Below are 13,119 nucleotides of genomic sequence, written 5' to 3' on the forward strand. Positions count from 1 at the left end.
GGGGGGGGCGGGTCCTCCCAAGCTTTGCTTTTCTAGTTTCACTTGAGCTGGTCAATACATTTGGATACAATGCTAACTGCTATTCATTTTCATGCTTTGTGTTATCAGAAAAAAACGCTTTATATATTTTTATATATCAACAAAAAGCAAATAAACAGGAAACAACTGTAACAGACCTTTGCAGAGGCTTCCTTTGTCAATGGCTGTGAAGAGAGAGTCTATAAAACTTGTCACATGGGGCAGAACATTTTCTTTGTCCATTGGTCTGTCAAAAATAAATGGGGAGACATCTCTCTTACACTGACACCTACACATATATGAAAGTTTTCTTTCACATCTGTCTTTTATTAAATTACAGATAGCTCACCCCAAGTTTGAAACCAGCAGCAAAACATTTTTGTTATTTCCAGCTCACAATTTAAGTTGCAGCATTCACTGCACCTTCTTTCCAACTACTCCTTCCACACAAGATCATAACTATCGAAAAAGAACACTGTCTACAGAGGACAGTGCTTAAAACACAAACTGAAATGCGTCAAGAACATTTCTATGTACTAGAGTACTACATTTAGGGAGCAGGCAACCAAGAAACCGATACTGTATTCCTGACTTTACTATTGACTCATGGTATTTCCACACAGCATTTGTTTGCCTTCTAAGCCCAGTTTCCCCAAACTAGGTTTAGTAATTATTGTCCTTCCCTTAGTAAAATGATTTCTGATAGATCGTGAACTAGAGAGTATTACAGAAATATATGACGACAGTACCTTAGAATAACCCTTACCTAATATGTGGCAGTACAACCAAGGCAACCCAATGCTGTGAAAGGTCAGTGATGTCTTCCTTCTCTGGTAAATGGATTAAAGACAGTATATGATCCAACACAGGTACTTCTGCCTTTCCTGCTTGTCTTTCACTTGCTTGCTGCCTTGTATTAGAGCTAAAATAGAAAGAAACTTTTTAGTAACCCACTACTGCATATTAGAGATTGTCCCACTTCCTCCCACGATGATCAAAATTATGTTTGCTACTCCTAGCAAAAAGGACTTGGACAACCCAAGGGATTTTTTAATTTTTAATGTCCTCCACAGCACAAAGTATCATCTAGACATGGTGAGGAGCACAAAACATGTCCCACAAGAAACACCAGGTCTTTATTTCAAGTTCACATATTTCTAGAAGAAAAGACACTAGTTTTCAGTTGGATACCCTCACAATCAGGACATATAGCCTCTAGGAGCCCCTGAGAGTAATCTCTGTGATTACTGCTAATAAACTCATGATAACATTGACAGAGATAAACTAATGGATGACAGAAAACAACCAGTGAGGTGGAAGTCTGGGAACTTAAAAGGAATCACAAGCTGAGCCCAGATCAACATGCTTATGTGCAGGCAGAAAGGGCTGACACCATACTGGAACATGTGAACCCAAGTACTCCACACCCCATCGTCAGCAATCTTTCCATTCCATTCCATCCCGTGCTTGCAAGACCACAGTCATAAAAGGCTGAATAGGCTCCACCCTTCAAGAAATACAGAAGCTAACAAAAAGACAGCATCAAGAAACATTAGAGGTTTAAGAAATGAAATTTATGAAATAAACCTCAAGAAATTCGGTTTGTTGGTCCAGAGAAAGAAGATTTCAGATGTTTCTGATGATCAAAGCGTAATACCTCCAACTCTACTAAATAAAAATAGGAAAAACCTGCACAGTGGATTGCTTTTAGGAAATATAAAACCTTACATAAAAGGCAACACAAATCACCATTCTCCAGGTGAAAGGTTTGAATTATCTGAGCTACAGTGATCATTATCAGTAGATTAGCACCGGTCTTGACAGTGGTCAACCCAAATCTTTCCAAAGAGCCTCCAGGGTAAAGCAATCACTTCACTGCAACAAGGCTAGATTTACAACCAGAAGCCCTCAAAATGGGCCAGCACAGTGCTGTATCTGGATTAATTACATGTCCTTTGGTACACAGCTGCTTTACTGTAAGACTACAGTACTGCTGCCAAGAAAGCTCCTGGACAAGACATATGCAGACAGGGAAGAAAGATGGGGCACAGACAGGAGGACAGTAATGATGAGAACATGGACTGCAGCACTCACAACAAAGCTTAACTGCCCAAGGATACAGCATGCATCTTGGTGTAACAAATCCCCATCACACACCTACTGCAACACTCGCTAGTTTTTCTGTATCAGTGATAACCTTTCCAGAGCAGCATCTCTTCTCAAATAATCTCACAAAGAAAAGCGGCATCCTACCATATCACTTGGTTTGCAAATCTGCCAGCAATGTCTGGCAAATTACTGGGGAGCAACTTTTTCGTAGCTCTGCACTGCCTTCAGGCCTGCAGCTGTGCAGACACATCTAATGTTTGCTAAATGAGAATTCTCACCTGACAGATGATTCAGTGAAAGTGAGAGGATACTTTTCAAATGCCATCGAACCAATTGTAGGAGGCTCTGCTTTCACCAGAATGAGTTTAGCCAGAATTGCCATTGCCTCACCCTTTGTGAGGGCATCTGTGCCAGAGAAGAAGTGTTCAATGTACTCTAGAAAGCACGGAAGAAAATGCTGAAGGGAAACAAAAAGAAATCAAGGATTGGTAAGCCTCTTGAATTATTATCAAATCCATAAAAACCATGACACCAGCCAAAGAGGAATCCAAACACTCAGAAATGAGCCAGCAAAGCACCAAACTTAACAGTTCTGGTGAACCAAGACATCAGCACACAGACATCCTCTTATCCCAGAAAGGACAGTGATTTAATGTACAAACTCAGTTTGCTCCAAATCTAGTCTCCTGAGGACATTCCAGATCCCTAACTTTACTTTCACCTCTCATTCCATTTAATTAATTGATTCCTTCCAGATCACCCGTTCCAGGCTTGATCTATCTTCCTTATTCTTCATTTCCACTTACCTTGTCCAGAAGTCTTTCTCTTCATCCCACCCATAACAAGTCCATCACTTTAATTCCCGACAGACAAACTTCTTTTTGTGAGCAGATACTTGTCACCTTCCCTAACCCTGAGCACACTACCAAACTTTAACGCAATGGCATAAACTCTTTCATTTTACCAGATCATGCCAGAAATTTAAATAAACATCATGTGAATACACAAAAATGCTTCAGCATACATGGCAGGTAAACATGCTATGAATTTCTGAGTTGTTCCCTTTGTTAACAAAAATAAACAAAATGCACAAACGCTTCCACCTACCCTCTCAAATTGCTTCATTGTGAACATCGCTTCAGAGAAGTCCAAAAGAAAGCATCGTTCAAATCCACTTGCAAATACCTGCAAGGTGCAAATGAAAGGAACACGTTAACAAGAGACATTTCATAGCCAACTCTTCTACCCATGGGACATTCTGTCTGGTGTATGAATCAACCATGCTCTGAGACACTCAGCCTGGCGCTCTGTTCATGGCTAGCAGGGCTTGTTAGTTCAAACATACACAGCAATACTGTTTCCAGTGACAGTTTGGGCACAGGAAACCACAATTCTTTTTAACAAACCCTGCCAAGACAACCCTTTTTAACAAACCCTGATGGATCCAAGCTGACCATGTGCAAAACCAGCTTAGATATCTCTAGTGTACGTGGGAAACATAAGCTGAAAGTTCTAGGACTGCAGCATAGATGCACCACCTGTAAGGAAGAAGCTTAGGCCCAAGAGATATTTCAACGCAACGTTTCTCCTGTGTAGCAGGCTGCAGAAAGTTTACCACTTCACAGGCAGAGCTAAACTCTGTGCTTCTGAAGGACCACAGATAGGTCCACTGGTCCTCTGAGATACCCAGGATCAATGCTCCTCAATGCTAAGATGTGCAACACAGAAATACACACTCAGATGTCCCCTTCCCAGACCCTTCAGAAGACAAGGACAGCTTTAAGCCTCTTACCAGTTTAACAGAAGCCCACACAAATATCCTCAAATGTTTGAAGGACCACATCTTCTAAGCAAAACTGGACTCACGCCAGAGGCAAAGCCAATCTTACTGCACCACACGCCAACACTGAAGACCATATAAAATCTGTCCTTTTTTAAACAATTGCAACAAATTCACTTTCCCACTGTAAATCACATCTTTGCTTTCAAATATTTTTTTACATGCACAGTACAACTATGCTCCACACTGTAAATTACAAAATGATAATGTTCTGTAACAGGAAAACTGAAGAATCAAACTCCACAGTAGCATCTCCTACTAATCTTTGCAACACTGCACTTGATAGGAATATATGCAGCTAATCCTGCCAATGCTTCAGAAGCAGTGATAGTACTGAAATATGCCTACCCTTGTACTTTCTTAATCAAACTGCACTTGCCTGAACCTTCTTCATAAGGCTAAGCCATGCTCACTAAATGCTTGGCAGCTTAGGGAAAAATGTACTTTTTTCACTAAGTCCAACTCACTGATCTGCTTTATAATCCAAGACAGAAACATGTCCCTTCTCTGTTCTCCCTCCCTTCTCTACAGATGTGTAGGTGTCTGAATTAGAGCCTGCAGAGATGTCTGCCACAGTGGCATTGCCACACTGACAGTCTGTGTAAGACTGTTAAGGAGTCCCAAGACCTCAGCAGGCATTATTTAAGGTACTGGGCAGGTTCTCCCTTATCTGTACAAGAAGGCTAAAGGGAACCTTATAGTATATTTCCCAGCCTGAAGTGGAATGTCCTGAAATCAGCCTGCTCTAGGGAACCTGAACTCTGGTATTTCTGTTGGAAGCAGCAATTCTTGTTACCTTCTCAATAGCTTCTTTGGCCAAAGAATCAGGCAAGAAAACATTCTCAGCCAGCAGGAATGCAGAAATGGTGTTCAGCAGGGTCTTACAGCAAGTTGATGAGAGATCTGGTGTCTGTAACATTTTTATTAAAATCTGAAATCAAAGAAAGAGAATCGATATTCACCTATGAAGATAGTGAGTGCCTGGTGACCTGGACAGTCCATGGAGCAGGAGAGCATGGTGTTCTAAGCTTCAGGCCACAGAAATGAATCCTAAAAATCCTGTTAAAAGTTTGAAGGCACTAAACTCAAATTTGAGTCAAACATATGTGAATCTGGTAGAACCACTCCACCATTGATAAGGGTGTCTAGATTTCCTCCACAGTGGCAGGAACTGCAGCTCAGCATGGTCTCTAGAAGCAGTAGCCTGCCTTTCCCCTTGCCCATTTAAAGGAGGACTACACTAGCATTACAGTACAGAGGTAAATCCTCATAGGATCAGAGAGGTAGCAATACTCACAATAAACAACTCTGTTCACTCAACTCAAATCCCAGGCCCACCGACGAATCAGATACATGCACGAGCACTTCAGCTGACCAGACCTCTTCCATATTCAATTGATACTTCTCTAGCAAATCAGCCAAAGTGATGATCTGACCTACCTGACAGACATCTTCAGGCATTGAGACTTTGGATCCATTTGCATGTTCCACTACGATCAGATATGCTTGCAGAATCTTTTCCATCTGCTCTGAAGCCTTACAGCTGTTGGCCTTAGTTATTTTCCTTTGCAAGTTTAAGAGTGACTCCTGTTCAAATAAAAAAGAAATCATATCATTGAATGGTTGGGTTGGAAAGGACCTTAAAGATCATCTAGTTTCAACTCCCCTGCCATGGGCAGGGACACCTTCCACTAGACCGGGTTGTTGCTCAAAGCCCTGTCCAACCTGGCCTTGAACACTTCCAGGGAGGGGGCAGCTGCAGCTTCTCTGGGCAACCTGTTACAGTGCCTCACCACCCTCACAGTGAATTTGAAACCATACCTCAGTGTTTGAAACCATTACTCCCTGATAAAGAGTCCCTCCCCATCTTTCCTGTAGGCCCCCTTTAGGTACTGGAAGACTGCTATAAGGTCTCACCAGAGCCTTCTCTTCTCTAGGCTGAACAACCCCAATTCTTTCAGCTTGTCCTCATAAGGGAGTTGCTCCAGCCACCTGATCATCTTCATTGTCTCCTCTGGACCCACCGGAGCATGTCTATGTCCTTCTTAGTTTGGGGGCTCCAGAGCTGAATGCAGTATTTATTCCAAGTAAAGCAAAATGTTTTAGAGAAATGATCAGACCCTTACTGCTTCACTTACTGCTATTTGAAAGGCATTCTAAAGAATTAACATCTTCTCTACCCAACAAACTATTGTTGATTCACTTGTTCGTGTTCAACAAACTAAACCATGCACAAACACTATGTGATGCCCATTATGTAAAAATACAAATCCTGAATTCCTTGGACAGAAACACAAATTCCTCCCAAAATTAAGGTCTCCTGAAAAGCCAATATATGACATACGAAATAGGAAAGAGGAAGAGAAAGAAATGACCCTAGATCCACAATGGTATAGAAGCACCTAGCTCCCACTGGAATTATCAGAACTTAAGTACTTTTACACTTTATGCATAATTATGCTAATGTGGATGCGGAGAGGTTACTCATATCATCTATATTATATAGATAATGGAGCTGCTCTGAATTATGCCCATTACTGTCCCTGTCTGTCCAGAGAATATAAACTTCCATCCTTGATCCTATAAATTGAACCCAATGTAGAGAGCCGTCACAGATTACGTGAATATTTCCTTCTGAGCAAGATACACCCATGCACCCACCAGTTCCCAGGGTAAAAAAACAAGCCTCATTAAGCATAAAGGGAATTACGTCACCAATTTCCAAGATTTCATCACAGCTGCAGATGTAGAGTGACTCAGCTCCCAGGGATACAAAATATCCAGTGGCAAATCATTGTGTAGCTAATGACAGTTAGGCAATAACTTCTGTCATACTGGGTGAGGTAGAAGGAACAGGATAGGATTTTCTCAGGAACTATGGATAGTCACAGGGAGGAAATTCCAAGAAGGAACAAATAAGACTTAGCCATGCTCCCTCAAACCTCAGAGTGTAATGCCCAAGCAACATGGGAACACCCAGACTGAAAACATTATTATTTTCAGTACTTGGCTCTGGGGCTTAAACTTGGCTCTCCAGGCTCAGCCCAGGTCTTTGCTATAAAGAGAGTTGCAAAAAAAGCTTCCCCTTTGCTGTCACTAGGCCATTTTGGAACTGCCAATATGCCTAGTTCAGCAATACAAAGCCAGCCCCAGCACTCCCACTCCAGCAAGAGGCCTGTGATGTCTGTCTCTGCAAAGGCGCATCCTACAAAACCCGCTTGCCCAGACATGGGACTGAGCTCCAAGTCTCTCACACAGCAGTTCCCTTCTCACTCACAGCACAGCCACGAGGGTCACTCTGAGCTTCCAAAAGGGTGGGATTTTTTTCATATACATGACACAATGTACCCAAAAGCAAAACAATTTTGGTCCAATAAGACACAAATACTTTTCCTGATAAATGCACAGGGGTTTTTTCAGTCTCTGATGAATAAAAAAAAATAATCACTGTACCTCCAGGCACTTGAAGACAATGTCAAAATGTTCCTTATGGATATGGAGTACAGCTGATCTGATCATATGTTCAAATGCTTCTCCTACAGTTACCCACGGTAGTTCAATTTCTTCTTCAGTAATAGGCCCCAGCTTTAACAGAATTAACTTCATAGCCTGCACAGGAATATAGCACATCATGTCCTTATGCTTAGAAAATAAATCTAGCAATCCTAAAATTAGTGCAATATACTGCTGAAATATTCCAGTGATCTCAATTCTTTCTAGAACGACTACAGGGGGAAAAAAAAAAAAAACACAAAAAACGACTATTACTTAAAATCTAAAATATCAGCAAGCAGTACTATTTTAATACATAGGAATAACTAAAAACAACCTTTCCATATCAAATAATATTCCTAGAAAGTGCCTTTCAGATCTCATCAGGTAATGAACAACAGCATGCTTATCACCAAAGATCCACTGAGGTGGACAAGACAACACTCAGCGGTTTCACTGAGTGCTGACTAAAGCTCCATTACAGGAACATTTAAATCAGCAATCTTCTCTTGTCTTTACCGTCTCTGTGCAGGAGTGGAACATGTTTCGAACACCCTTGCACATCTCAAAAAGTAGCTGTCCTACACCTTCCACCTTCTCGGGGTGCTCCCCCAGGTCATGGAGCATTAAATTGAAGATTGCATTTTTATCAGAAACCTACAAAACATAAGCAGAAAATAAGTTATCTTCTATTCAGAGCTGCCAGATGGATAAAGGCAATAAAATGGCTCCACAGCACCATGTTACTTTCCTAGTCCTGCCTTCCCACAACAGTTCAAACTCACTATTTCTGCAACTACACAAGGAAATTGAAAGGAGAAAAATGATCAGCTATTCAATCACTACAGCCCTCCTGCCCCAAGATGTACACAGATCTACTGAGGTCACTGCAGCTGAAATATGTGCTTTTGAATATTCTTATGATTTTAAACATGTGCATAAATGCACCATTAAACTGGTCCCAACTGACACAAATGTTGCTGCACTGGTGCAGAAAGAGATGTGTATCAGCTAACACAGAATCCAGTCATTCAAAACTATAACCATACTTGGGAACACTGCAATGACTTCTGGCCCAAGATTTTAAACCCCTCCATTTCTGAGGATTTGACTTGAAGTTCAGCAATTTCTGAAATCAACCAACCAAACAAGTGTGCTTTATTAAGGTCTCTCAGCTTAGGACAAAAATGAGGATACTCAGATTTGCTAGCCAGACTCAGGAATCCTAGCTTTTGTATACTCTGACTAAATAAAACCCAACAACTACCACTCCCTTTTCCTTACTCCATGAAAGGCTGCTGTCTGATCCTGACTGATCTGCCTGAGAATGTTATATACTGTGATTTGCAGGAGTGCAAAAAGGTTGTCACAAGAGTTTCAGTTCTACAAAAGCCTTAAAACATCAGTGAAAAATTCAGTGAGCAAATGTGCCTTTACAAACTAAAGACTTCCTTCTGCAAGACTACCATACCATTTCTAGTCATTTTAGATAAACCAACCACAGACATTTGATTTAACTGCTCTTAAAACAGAGAGTGCTAAGGTCTCCATTTGCCACTGCCAATACAAAGTGCGTGACATTCTCAGGAAAATATTCACTTAAAATGGCAAATCAGGACATGCCGAATGCCAGTTCAGGCCTTGTTAACCCTTCTTTGGAGAAAACTTAATATTACGCATTGAATCCAAGAGCCACCACAGAATAGAGATAGCTTCAAAGTACAAACATTTCTTACCTTTCTCATTAGAAAGACAAAACTTTCAGCAGCAAAGTTTCTGATGTGAAGTTTGGAGTGAGCCAACAGGGTGCTATATAGGCTACAAAGACACAAAATAATTCACGGTCTTAAAGGCAATGCAAGAATTGCCAGCAATTGGTTTTAAAACTTAGGTTTTCGTTTACTTTGCCACTTTTTACAGACACTAAGAACCTGTCCTCCTAGAGAGGGCAAATTCCTTCCTCAGCTCAGCAGGTTCCTTCCCACTCTCCCTGGATAAAGAACAGAATTTTGCAAAGAAAATCAAATGACAATGCCAGGCAAATTAAGCTGCATTCAGAAGTACCTCCAAAATCTCTGGATCTTCACAGATTCAACTGCAGCATCAAGATCTTCAATATATACACTCAGCAGCAGTAAGTGATTTGATAAGCCAGATTAGTATTTCATCTGAGCCAACAGACTCTCCTGTGCACTTAGACAGGGGTGATAAATATTTGCAGTCCTCTAGTAAGCATCAGTAACAGCTGCAGGTGGCTCAGCACAAGTTCAGTGCAGAGCAAGCGGTGCCTCAGATTCCCAGCCAAGCAGCTGTTTTTTTCAACATGCTCAAGAGCTTTTTCTGGATTGGGGAGGAAATCTGTAACCCCTCTTTTCCTCCATCTGTTGCAAACTGAAATTAGGAAGAAGCAACATGGACCCACTGGCTAGGACAAAAACAAATGCCCTGCAACCACGGCAATATAAGATTGAACAAGCAGTCATACTGGGTCAGGCCACAGGTCCATCCAGCCCAGTATTTATAGTCTACAGCAGCAGCCAGAAACAGATGCCTAGGAAAAGTTTAAAAACAGGGAAAGCACACACAAAATCAGCCTTCAATCACCTGCAGCTCAATGACTCCCCAAGCCAGAAGTGGTTCCTATGCATTTATTAACTCCCCCCAACTTGGCCAGTTTCCCTCTGAACCTATGGCAACCTTCCATGTCCACAGCACCCTGCAGTAAGGAGTTTCAAAGCATACTGAACTGTGCATTCCTTATCTGCGCTCTCACTAAATGGATAGGAAGAAGGGAAAAACATACAGCGGAAAATACTGGGAAATGAACAATGAAAGACTCAAATGAATCCATTCAGTGTCATAGTCTAGGTGTCTGTAACTGGGAAAGACAAAAATGATACGACTGAGGTACTTGACAGATACTCAAGAGACTTGTGTTGAATTTAGACTTGGTCACAGGTTTCCAAAATGACTCTGACAATCCCGTCTTTCTGCGCTTTGTTTACCCAGCTGAGGTGGATGCTTCCTCTCCTATGCCCACAGGAGAAAAGGGGACCAAAGGCCCAAATCTGCAGCCCAACCCACATCCCTCCTCCAATACAGTGGCCCATGAAAGTCCGTAGGATCTCAAAGGAGATGCATATGATAAGGCTCAGAAAGCAGGGAAAGCATGCTAACAAATATACTGAAGCATTAAGCCATATATCCATGTGGCATTTACATTTCTATAGCATCTAATAACTGCTGATCAAGACAGACATTAAACACGGATATTACCTGTATATCTTGTGTATGTCCTTCACCATCAATCTCCATAAGTATTTGTAGAGATAGGAAAGAGAAGTAAAAGCCCATTCCAGCAGCTCTGTGTCCTGTGTATCCAGCAACTTGGTGATGGCCAGGAAAAAGTCATGAAAATGAGGATAGAAATCAGCCTGAAGATCTCGAGCCAGCTGCACCACTAGACTGTGTTTCAGAAAAATACATGTTAGTGATTTCAAAAACAAACCAATAAAAACCCAGTCAAACATTGCATAATCCAGTACATCTTTGGAAAGAATGACAGCATCACCTTTACTTCTCACTTTTATTTAAATAGCAGCTATCAGGCAACAGTGGATGGCAAGAATCTTAAGATTTAAAAGCAAAAAAAAGAATCAAGCAGATAACAGTAAACACGACATAAATTACTAACATCAAACAAAGCACATCAGTATTCTGTCTGACATTCAGTAAGCACTCAGGCTAATTTGCTTGCCTTGTCATAGGTGGTTTTTTGGTTTGGGTTTTTTTTTTTTTAAGACTTAGAACCATAAAGCTCTATCAGGGAAATACGACCACTTTGGGCATCTCATTGCTGTATTTTTCTTAGATACAATAATGAAATGTAACACTCGCAACAGAACTCATGTTTACTTGTAATACCATCAAGACTTCCGGATACGTTTAGTCAGCATGTACTTACTCTAATAGGGCTTGATAAGCAAGACTGCCTTCGACTTGCAAATGTGTCTTCAAGCTCTGCACAATGGCACTCTGGTAATAGACCAGCTGGTTGAAGGACTGGCATTTGTTGGCCACTTCATTGTAGAATTGGACTGTTCAAAGCACAAAAAAGAAACCCTGAAAACTAGTCCAGTTGCTGGTAAACATGTAGGATTAACAAATAATAGCTCTCCAGAGCCCAGACCAAAAACCAGTAAATGGAAAATCTCCCACTGGGCTCTGGATGCAGAAGAAATGCATTTTTACAGTTTAAGGAAAGCAAGAAACATGAATAAAAATGACACACCAAAATGCTGAGTGAGGTTCAGTTCCCTCCATTTCCGTAGTCCTTCGAAAAAGTAGGTGTCAACCTCCTGTCAAAGCAAAGATAAAATAATAGCTACCAATCCTAATGAACATAGCCTGCAAAGATGAGAGGTTCAAATGAAGAAAACTATCAAGTGCCTTAAATATTGTAAGAATATTTCAAGAAATCTTGATGATTCATTTCAAAAGTTGCTATGGAATTTCCCTGAAAATAAAGACTTTTCTTTCTATATTCAAAACATATTTGAAAACATTTTCTGGTGACAGGACTTGTTTATGTAACTGCTTTTTAGACCTCTGTTCGCTGGCCTTGAAAAATCGAAGACGCTGAGCTGTAGCCCACCCAGCACAAATGCTTTGGAATTTCTTTTAGCACCCTCACAGCTACTGAGTGGGAAGTTCAGAAGAAGGATCCAGCAGACCAGGAGGTAATAACCTGCAAAGCACTATAATCACAATGATGATTTGCAGGACACATCTAAATGACCCTTCTTTACGATCTGTAAAGACACATGCTCATGTTTTATATACACTGCGAGTTTTGCAACTACTCAGCACCTGTAAATCTTTGCAGGCCCAGACCTAGGACTGCTGACTGCCACAGCAGCATCTTCCATGCTCAGAAACACCCACTGGCTCACCAGCCACATGGAAACCATCAGGGTGGCACTGCCAAAGAGCCTCTATGGCAATACTGCGAATCAGGACAAAAGGTAAAGGGGAACAAAGCATGAAATGAAGCTCCAGGAAAGGGAGCTCTTGCAGGAACTTCTTTCCAGTTTCCTCCCAAACAAATTTCTTAAGTAAATCTTTTTATGGAGTATATCTACATGTAATGTGATTACAGAAAATGACCGCAATTGCTTTTCTCACCTCAGCGTAGCTTCCAGTTCTGTCAATCCGATGAATAATATCTATATTAACATTGCTTAAGCGCTCCGAAAAGGTAAGAAACTGTAAAACAAAAGGATGTACATGCTTCTAGCTCAATTCTGAGAACGACCCTTCTAAGTCCCTCCCAATAGCATGCACACTGCAAACAGAAACCCTGCTTCTAAAGACAGGCTACCAGACAGTAACTGTCAATTTGTAAACAGTCCTACCGGAATTTAAATGGGAATAAAAAAAATGCTTAAAATGTCCACGGGCAGGACTTACCCTCTCCCCTCTCGCTCTTCACAACTGAGGCTTGCAGTCCACGCCACAGAAAAAAATGTACACAACAAACTGCCCAGCTCTTGCCTTTTCTGAAACAACTCCTAGATTAATGCGCCCACTAGATATCATACTTTTATTAAATTACGTCATTTTTCGCCCGAAGGCTGCGGTGTGCCTGCTGGGTGACGGTG

The 13,119-nt window shown here is 41.3% G+C and overlaps 1 protein-coding gene across 1 annotated transcript in view; it reads right to left on the minus strand.

The window, feature by feature from the left end:
- Positions 1 to 13,119, minus strand: part of UTP20 (UTP20, small subunit processome component) — a 62,382-nt gene that overhangs the window by 47,662 nt on the left and 1,601 nt on the right. Inside the window, exons 3-15 of the mRNA XM_026863292.1 lie at positions 12,644 to 12,724; positions 11,751 to 11,817; positions 11,424 to 11,556; positions 10,736 to 10,924; positions 9,196 to 9,277; positions 7,979 to 8,116; positions 7,421 to 7,576; positions 5,408 to 5,554; positions 4,764 to 4,898; positions 3,235 to 3,312; positions 2,406 to 2,584; positions 785 to 940; positions 177 to 265 (exon numbers count right to left, since the gene is read on the minus strand). Of these exons, the coding sequence (XP_026719093.1) occupies positions 177 to 265; positions 785 to 940; positions 2,406 to 2,584; positions 3,235 to 3,312; positions 4,764 to 4,898; positions 5,408 to 5,554; positions 7,421 to 7,576; positions 7,979 to 8,116; positions 9,196 to 9,277; positions 10,736 to 10,924; positions 11,424 to 11,556; positions 11,751 to 11,817; positions 12,644 to 12,724 (1,630 nt within the window). The remainder of the gene's footprint in view (positions 1 to 176; positions 266 to 784; positions 941 to 2,405; positions 2,585 to 3,234; positions 3,313 to 4,763; positions 4,899 to 5,407; positions 5,555 to 7,420; positions 7,577 to 7,978; positions 8,117 to 9,195; positions 9,278 to 10,735; positions 10,925 to 11,423; positions 11,557 to 11,750; positions 11,818 to 12,643; positions 12,725 to 13,119) is intronic.

The sequence above is a fragment of the Athene cunicularia genome (assembly GCF_003259725.1).
Source record: "Athene cunicularia isolate RWA chromosome 1 unlocalized genomic scaffold, athCun1 chr1_part2, whole genome shotgun sequence".
NCBI classification, from domain to species: domain Eukaryota; kingdom Metazoa; phylum Chordata; class Aves; order Strigiformes; family Strigidae; genus Athene; species Athene cunicularia.